We start from the raw sequence: 9,513 nt of genomic DNA, 5'->3' as shown, positions 1-9,513 counted from the left end.
CGTGTGCCAGCCATCTCCCTGCTGCTTGCAAGGATTTTCAGTCAAAAGCACTCAGAAGCAGCATTTTTGGCATGTCATCTTATGAATGTCTCCCCCGTTTTACCCCACTGAGGGTGGAGAATCAGTATGACACGCTGCAGTCAGGTGCAGCCGGCATGCTCTGCCTCTGCTGGTTCCCATGAACCTGGAGTGCTGCCTGCACGGCTGGGAATAACACCGCTTCGGAGGGCGTTTACACGTACCAACTAATTAATCCAAACAACCCCTCTGACGTAGGTTACCTTATTACCACCCCGTCTACACAGGGGGAAGCCGGGGCTCGAGTAGCGAAGTGACGTGCCCGAGGCCAAGTAAGTTGCCTTCTCTTCTGAATAGAGAAAGACATTGGGGGACAGGAGTGCCTGGTTCCCCCTCCGACCCCGAGACTAGCCACACCGCCCTCCCCTGTGAGCTCCCTGCAGTTCTGCACCGGCTGGCACCAGCCCCTCCCACACGCCACCCCTGGCGCCCCCCTGTGTCCCTCATGCCGGCTGGGAGGAGCAGCTCCCTCGGGAGAGACACCCCCCCCCGCCAGTCCCAGCGACCGGGGGGGGGCACGCAACCCGCCTGACTGACTCCTCTGCTTGTGTAAACCAGGGTGAGCCCAGCCGGGCCCGCGGAGCGAGGTTCTGGCGAGCGAGGGTCCCTGAGCGGGGGGCGGGGGAGTGGTGTCCCGCCGGGCCGGACTGACCCCCCCCCCTCAGAGGCGGGCAGAAGAGCGCGGTGGCGGCGCACGAGCCCCCTCGCCCGCTCCCCCGGGGCATCCCGGGCCGGGTCCGCGCGCCGCTGGGGATGTTGCCGCCGGGGCGCGCGTGAGGGGAGACCCCCCCCCCCCCCAGTCCCGCGCGCTCTCTGTCGGGCTCGCGCGCCAGCCGCCGCGGGAGAGCCCGGCCGGGCGGAGGTGTCGCCCCGTCACGTTCCGGCTGCAGCTGCCGCCTGCCGTGTGTGGCTGGGAGCCGGGGGAGGCCGGAGCGTTGTCCAGCACGTGAGGCTCATGTGACAGGGGAAGGCAGGGCTCCCCCTCCCCGGCACCGCCAGACGTGCCGGGAGTCACAGGGTAGAACACGTAGCGCCAGCCACCCACTCGCTCCCATTTAACCCAGCCTGCCGCCTCCCAGCCACTCCTCAGCTCGCGCCCTGCCCCGGCCGCGGGAGATGAGCAGCGCGTCCTGAGCCCCCTGCAGCCGGTCCCGACGCCAGCGGTTCTCCGAGGAGCTCGCCGCGCACCCGGCGCTGCCTGATTTCGCTGCTTTCGGCGAGCCTAAGTTTCAGCAGAGCCCCCTCCCCCCCCGCAAAGCCTCCCAAGCTGAAATGGAAATGATCCCCAGCGCCCAGCCCCCTCCTGCCTGCCTAGGCAAGCTGCCTGCGCTGGAGAGCAACGAGCTGCCAGGGTAAGATGCCGCCTCAGTGGTACGTTTCTTGGGGCCAGTGCGCCCAGTGCCCTCCCCACCAAATCCAGGGGCGCAGGCTGGCCGCAGGCTTTGACCTGAGCTTCAGATCCTTCACCCTGTGCCTGGTGGGATCGTTGTCCGACTCATTTGTGGCGTGTGTCTCTCTCAGTGTGCAGGAACTAATAATAACCCATTGCATTTTAATGTCATTGGTGCAGGCTGGCCTTTTCTCACATGTATCAAGTGTACAAGCCCAGGAGAGGGTTAAAAAAAAGTGAAGACAATAAGGTAAATGGAGGAGTTGTTTGGAACCTTTGCATTCTGAGTTAACACCGGTGCATTTAAAAAGTTGTATGCATTTGTGTTCTGATTTGTTTTAAACCTGTTTTGCATAGAGCTCAACTAAGTTTCAACCGTTATAAAATTTGCTGTGGGGTTTGGCAGGGGTTGTTTAACATCAGTTTGAATCAAGGTTGTTGGGGTTTTTTTTTGCTCTGAGACTGTTTCACTTGTACCTCTTGTCCCCAAATCTGAGCTCAGAAGGTGGGAAGGGAATATATGTTTGCATCAATTTAATAATTCTTGTGACAGAAAATCAGTCAGTTAGTAGCTGCTACACATAATACTTTTTGTGTAGCAGCTTGAGATGTAGTTTTATTTCTAGATCACCTTTTACCTGTGTGTCTATCCATGGTGCTAGAAAGTCATCTTGTGTCTTGTCTGATATTCTCCTTTCCTTTGGCTTCCAGGAGACCTATAAATTGCCCCACAGACTGATAGAGAAGAAGAGACGTGATAGGATTAATGAGTGCATTGCCCAACTGAAAGATCTCTTACCAGAACATCTCAAACTTACAGTAAGTGAAAATCTGGCTAATATCCAAACTCCTCTTCCTGTTGGGGATGCGTGTTAGTTAATGGATTTCTGTGCAGGTAGATGTGCCATCTAGAGGTTTCCTTTGAGCACTGCAGATTAAAGTGGAAAAGGCTACGATTTGGGCAGGCTTGCCATTTTGATCAGTCTATTACTATTGAATATCCTGCCAGACACTGTGAATTTCTAAACAGTGTATATCTGTTGTGGTGATGGGGTGATATGAATTGAACTGCTGCTGTTAAAATGAAACCTCATGTAAAAGTGATTATTGTGGGCTTGATTTGAATGTGAGGTTTTTCCATTTGAGCCGCTGAAAAAGTTCCATGTTGCTCTTTCTGAAGTTTTACTGGATTCCATTTATAAGTTGATCCCTAATTTAAATGAAAGTCAAGTCCTTTTAGAGTTTGTTTCCATGCTACCTATTTTGTGTATTTGAAAGGATTCTCTGCGTTCTTGTTTTGTGACAGATGTTAAGGACAACAACTTCTGCTTCTCTAGTGTATGTGAGGTGCCTTCTTTTAAAAAGAATAAAGCCTTAGGTGCTTGATTAAAATTAAACGAAAAAAATCCCTTCAGAAGCTTATGGGGAAAGCCACTTTGGCTGACATCCTGCAGGACTCCCCTCTTCTGTCATTGTTCAAAAGAAACCCTTTAACTGGATTCCCCTGTGTTAAGGTCACAATGCCAGCAGGGGCAGCAGAACAGATAAAATAAAATACTTGTCTGAGAGCAATGCAGTTGGTCCTAAAATACCGGTAGGATGTAACTATATCCTTCTCTGTAACCTTCCCTTTAATTTTTTTTTTTAGTTTACATAATATGTGGATCAGACTCCAAATGTTAAGATTTTTTGCTCAAAATCAATCGAGTGATTTCATTGAATAAAGACAACATTTTTAACCCTGTCCCCCAAATTGCAATTTTTTTTTCTTTTTTTCATTTCACAAGGAATTAGAAAACTTTGAAAATTCCTTGAAGCGTGGCCAGCTCTAGGATAAGTACTAACCTGCCCATTTGTTTCCAGACTTTAGGTCACTTGGAGAAGGCGGTGGTTCTTGAACTTACCTTGAAGCATGTGAAAGCACTAACTAATCTCATTGAGCAGCAGCAACAGAAAATAATTGCTTTACAGAATGGTTTACAAGCTGGTGAGTATTCAAGTGATGTTTGTATCATGTGAGAACCCTGGAATGTTTTGTGATCTTACTTTCAATATCTTTGAAATATTGGCTACTTATGACACTTAGTTTGGGAGGTGGGAGGAGTAAGTTTGTCTCTTCTCATTTTTATTTAGCATACACAACCCACTTTATGTGTATGTGGATTTATGAAAAAGATGCCTTTCATCCCTCTATTTAGTTAATGTATAACTAGCTGTTAATTTAATATAGTTTTAAATTCAACCTGATTCTAGCTATTTTATAGTACAGTTTCGCTGTGAGGGCCTGATCCAAAGCCAATGGGAGTCTTTCCATTGACTTCAGTGGGGTTTGGATCAGGTCCTGATTTCTCCTCCCCCCCCCCCCCCAGCTTGGGACTGTCTAAGGGCCCACAATGTTTTACATCTGTTTCCTCCTTCCCCTCTCTTTGTGACACTTACTTGAGTCTGTCAAGCTAAAACCAGCTTTTCTAAAAAGGCTGCTACTGCTTTAACAGCCGCTAGATATGCAGTAGAATTATACAGCCAAACCCAATGTCATTTCTCGAAGTTTAGACCTAATCCCCCTTGGTGTATGCAGTTAATGAGGGATAAATTGAGCCCCTTGTACCCAACTTTCATTAGCTGCAGAGGAGCCAGATTTGCAAGATGACTTTGGAACTGATGTCTTTCTTAGGAGATACTAGGGTTGATTCACTGTGCTGCCTTTTGCAATTTTCTCCCTAAACTCTAGTGTCTCTTGTGGTTGCCACGTATAATGAGTATAGGATCAAAAACGTGTTTAAAGACTCACTGTTAGAGGGAGGTTGTAAAAATGGGTCTTTAAAGTGACCGTATTGTACAGTAGAATTCACTTGTCCAGCTGTTTTGTAACAGATACTTAATATGGAGATAAAATTTCTTTCTCTCCCCAATGCATCTTAATGATATTAATAAAACTGTTTAGCTTGCTGTTAATTTTTAATTTCTTTCTGTTAATGTTCCCTCAGGTGACTTGTCATCGAGAAACCTTGATACCAGCCAGGAAATGTTTCGATCTGGTTTCCAGATGTGTGCCAAGGAAGTGCTGCAATACCTGGGAAAGCATGAGAACACCAGGGATCTGAAATCTTCCCAGCTGGTCAGTCATCTGCACCGAATGGCCTCTGAGGTCCTCCAGGGCGGAGCCAGCCGAAAATCTGGAGATGCGCCCCCGAAAACGGTGGACTTGAAGGAGAAGTCTGGCTCTTTGCCCAAAACTGCTGAGGGTTATGGCAAGAACTGTGTGCCTGTTATACAGAGGACTTTTGCACACTCCAGTGGAGAGCAGAGCGGGAGCGACACAGACACAGACAGTGGGTATGGAGGAGAGCTGGAGAAAAGTGACTCAAACACCGATCAGCAGTATTTTCCAAAGGATACGGGACTCAACTATACCGTGCAAGACAGAATAAGCTCTATTAAGCAAGAGACTGAGGACCCACCAGCCAAAAGGACCAGGATGGAAACTTCAGAAGACGAAGGCCATTTTAGCAGTGATCTGATTGGCTCTTCAAGTAGTTTTTTAAGCCCTCACCCTCACCAGCCTCCTTTGTGCCTACCTTTTTATTTGATCCCACCATCTGCAACTGCCTATCTGCCTATGCTGGAGAAGTGTTGGTACCCGGCTTCCATGCCCGTCTTGTACCCAAGTCTCCCAGCCTCTGCTGCTGCACTTTCAGGGCTAATGAACCCAGATAAAATCTCTCCATCTCTTCTGATGCCTCAGAGACTTCCTTCTCCACTACCAGTCCATTCCCCTATTGACTCCTCAGCTCTGCTTCAAGCTTTGAAGCAGATTCCTCCTTTGAACTTGGAAACCAAAGACTAAGCACAGTGTGACCGTTTTCTTTTTCTTTTCTTTTTTTTAAGTTTGAGACTTTCAGTTTTATATACCAGCTGGACTGAGGTGTGGGGATAAGGTTTGAGAGTCGGAAGCGAAATCCATTTTTCTCTGACTTGTCAGATAGCGTGGGAAAGGATGAAGGAAGCACCCAGGTTAGCCATTTGGGGGAGTTTAAAAGGAAAAAAAGGTTTTCTTTGTGCTTTATCCTTTACCCTCCCCATCTACAGAGCAACAGCTGACTTAGTCAGTGAAGATTATGTTTCAAAGCTGTGAAAAATATTCCATTAGGCAGATTTAGGTGTTAGGGTCTGTGAGTATAAAAATATGGTACTTCTTATGAGGGCTTTTCAAAGCAATGGCCCACCGCCAGATTTGTTGCCCCACCCAGTTGCCAGTATTTGAAATGATACACGCATGCACAGCAGTTGAAGCATTGGTGTTAGTCCCACTAAAACGATTCAGAGTAGCAATCACTGGTTGGTAATGCATAGTCAGTGGTTCAGGGAGAGTGAGGACAAGGTTCTCTCCACACCTCTGCTGAATGTTTAAAAAACAAAATGAATAAAATGTAGATGCTGCTTAGAAGCTTTACATGATGTACTTCTAATAAACAAATTAACATGCATCCCTTTCTATAACTCAAGCTGCTAGTTGGGGCAGGGAAAGAGAAAATATCCCCATGGATTCCTTTGCTTGTTGCACCTAACGCTAGACCTCTCTTTTACTGCTGCTGTACAGGTGTCTTTGGGTCTAGTGTATCTGAAAGCAAACAGTAGCCAGCAACTGACTGTTTCACTCCTGGGCCAAATCCAGATCTCTTGTAACAGGGTGGAATTCAGTTGGAGTCAACAGAGTTACACCCACTGAATTGGCCCCCTTGAGTACCTTTGAGAATTCAAAACTGTTTTTTTTTTCAAAGGAACCTAATCCCAGTGGGATTTGGGCGCCCAAATCTCTTAGGATCATCTGAAAACCCTAGTCCAAATTCCTATTTTAAGTAGAGTTAGAATTTGTGAAAATTTCCATGTTAACAAATGTTAGAACTATTTGGGCCTGTGCACCACAGATTCAGTAGTTGCTTCAGTGATGAACACTGTGTCCAATTAGGCTTTAAAAGAAACTAACTGCAAAAAGCAGTCAGGTTTTTTTTCTGTATTAATTTTGAGAAATTGTTTCCAGAGTAAATGTCACATAGATGCTCATTTCATTCTACCATTGCACCAGTTGTTAAGATGCACTGTGCTTGATTGCAGATTGTGTTCTCATGTTTATTTTATTGTTTTTTTTTTTGATATACAGTTGTTGCCTTTATTTGTAAAATCTTGTTATAAACATATATGTATATATAAAATATATATATATTATATAAATATATTAGTTAAAATGTTTCAGAGGTCTATTATTTGTATAACTACTTGAGCATAAAGACGTGAGAAATATGAATGTATTCCTGATTTGGGGTTTTTGTTTTTTGAAGAGATTTTGTTTTGTTTTGTTCTCTAGGAAGGGATACAGTGTTTATATTTTGGAGCCTTCTCAGAGATGGGGTATTGTAAATATTTTTATCTTGAGTAAATGTTAAGTAGTTGTTTTTCAATACTTAATAAAATAATTATTTTCCTGTGGAAGATAAGGCTTTGCCTCTTGTTCTTTGAAATATTTGATCAATGTCGTTCCATGTGACCTGATCCAGCAATCAAAATAGTGTGCCATGTGGACTTAGCACTCTGCCTGCGGGGAAGAAGTTACGGAATTAAGGTCTTAGTTATCCCCGGTACAACCTTGCTGGAATCAGTGCCCAAAGTCATCCAAGGGAAAAATGTGGTCCATTATTATTGTAGTATGGGATTTTTTGTTTAATTTACTGCATTTTATTTTTACCTCTTGAGCTTTTCACCTTTAAAGAATGGCCTGTAAGGGAGACCATGTTGGATTTGTACTTTTACTTCATTTAGGTTTGTTTCTTTGTGATGTATCTAGAAAGTCTGACAAGCTTTGGGTTTTATATATTAAAAAAAAAAAGTGGGGGAAGAGAGAGGATTCCTGTGCTTGTTATTCCATTAGAAATTCAAGTTTTGTCTACTCTAGCAAGATTCTATGGCAGCTGGAGAGCTATTGTAATCACAAGAGCCAGAGTATGAAACCTGAGCAATTGAGAAGGGCTATTTAGTCAGACTGCTTAAAACTCTTTGTTCATCTTTTCTCAACACCTGTTTAACTCTAGTGCTAAGGGCCACATCTTCACTGAAGATCCAGGCAAAGGGGATCTTGTGCATGAATCTCCCCCTTCTATCTGAAACATGCCCTCAGACATCTCCAGATCCCCTTGCCCCTCTCCTGGATGCAGTGTAGGAATCTATCTGGTCTGCGTTGAAGGAAAGATTGCATCGGCCTTTGATGAGGACTGTCTGGGACAGGAGTGTGGGCAGAGGATGGTTATAGGTTTCCCTACTCTAGCCCAATGGAAATTCAGTTTGGGGCTTTATTTTCTATCCTTTATTTTCTAAGCCCGATCACTGCTAAAGGATCCCCCACCCCAGCCTAAAGGAAGGATCTACAGGACCTGAAACTGTAGCTGTAGCCAGTGGAGCACCCAATGGAGCTGCTTGGCCAGAGAATTTCTGGGGTGGGGACCTAAGGGGGCGATGGGCTAGAGCCACTGTGGAGGCACTAGGCCTACATGCAGATGACTCTAACTTCCCAAGGATCTGCAGAGGCCTAATCAGGTTTGGGGGCAGGCCCTGTGGTCTTTTCCACAGGAGGCAAACCCCACCATATCAATGGAATGATGCAGGGCAGAATCTCTGCAAGGGGATCCTCAAAGAGATTTCTCGCCTCAAGTCCCCTCACAGGGGTTTTTCTGCTGGAAAGAGGTGCTCTAGGCCTTAACAAACTACATGAGAGAAGGATGATCCTGTTCAAGATTCAACAACCCCTTCAATTAGTGTGTGGGATATCACAACGAAACTCTGAGACATACCAGAAGTCCTCCAGCAAAACCAGGGCTGGCTAGAGTTGACACGTGTGATATTTCTAAGCTAAACAAGAAAAAAACAAACAAACCACCACTGCTCCTTGGACCTTTATCTATTGTCAAGAAGCCAAAAAAGGGCATACTCCCAATTTTAAACAACTCCTATGCAGGGGACCTTAAACCTCATTAGAATATAGCAAACCTCTGAGTTTACCTTTCTGGTTAGAACTAGCCTTAGCCCTGTGTTTGGAACTCCATAAAGAAAAGAACCATACCATAGCTTGCCCCATGAAAGGAAGGAGAGACACACTCTGGTGTTAGTGCTTCACCAGGAGTTTTGCTGTACAGATTTCCCATGATGGCCAAGCTAATGCTCCAAGAGATCCCTATGTTAAAAACAAAAGTGCTCTGTAGTATTGGTGTGAGCCATTATAGCTTTTAGTGTCTGGGCTATTCACGTAGCATATATAGCAGGCAGCTTCTCTTTTTGGTAAGCGCTAGTGGCTCACTTGGGTACTGATCCTGCTGCTGTCGGACGTCAATGGCAAAACTCTCTTTGGCTTAAATGGGTGTAGGGTTGGTCCCTTGGTTAGGCTAAAGGCTGTATACACATGTACTGGCTTGGGAGCTAGCCCTGCCCGTTTTCCAAGTCCCTCCCTCATGTTGTGGTGCATGCCCCAGTATATTAGTTGGGTGTATCTGCTGGTGTGCTATGGAAGGATTCTGGCTCGCTGCTCAAATCTCACCCAAGGCTGCCTACGCTTGGTTAGTGGCTGCTACACCCATAACCCTGGCCCTCCGTTGCCTAGGGCCCACGCTGGATCGGAACCCCGGAAAGAGGAGACACCTGCTTAATTTTGCCAAGAGTTTCATTGTTGTTTGAAATAGATTTGTAGCTAACACTGAAAAATCTGGTGAGTATTTTCTAACACCATCAAGTAAGTCTTGGCAGTCGAATTTATTTAAAACATGCACCTTTTGTTTACATTACACAGGTAATAAATAATATACAAGGTTTGGTTTTGTTTTTTTTTGCAAAATGAAGATGACATCAAACCTTTCCCAAAGGCAAACTGTTGAAGAAAGCAGATGGGCTTTGCACTAAAGGTTTGTTCTAGTAGGGGGAGGGGAAGGGAACGGGTGGCTGAAAGGCGGTAAGTACATGTACTAATGTAGAGTATGGGACCCTTGGCTAGGTCATTTATTGTT

General features: G+C 45.6%; 1 protein-coding gene across 1 annotated transcript; it reads left to right on the top strand.

Moving 5' to 3' along the window:
- Window positions 1-1,028: 1,028 nt before the first annotated feature.
- Window positions 1,029-6,950, top strand: BHLHE40 (basic helix-loop-helix family member e40). Its single transcript, XM_030570443.1, has 5 exons — window positions 1,029-1,430; window positions 1,649-1,718; window positions 2,180-2,287; window positions 3,332-3,455; window positions 4,456-6,950. The coding sequence occupies exons 1-5, from the start codon at window positions 1,351-1,353 to the stop codon at window positions 5,313-5,315; spliced, it is 1,242 nt and encodes a 413-aa protein (XP_030426303.1). The 5' UTR covers window positions 1,029-1,350; the 3' UTR covers window positions 5,316-6,950.
- The last annotated feature ends 2,563 nt before the right edge of the window (window positions 6,951-9,513 follow it).

This window comes from Gopherus evgoodei, chromosome 7 (assembly GCF_007399415.2).
Source record: "Gopherus evgoodei ecotype Sinaloan lineage chromosome 7, rGopEvg1_v1.p, whole genome shotgun sequence".
NCBI lineage: Eukaryota > Metazoa > Chordata > Testudines > Testudinidae > Gopherus > Gopherus evgoodei.
Note: the sequence above shows the minus strand (reverse complement) of the source record. Positions and strands in the feature narration are given on the sequence as shown.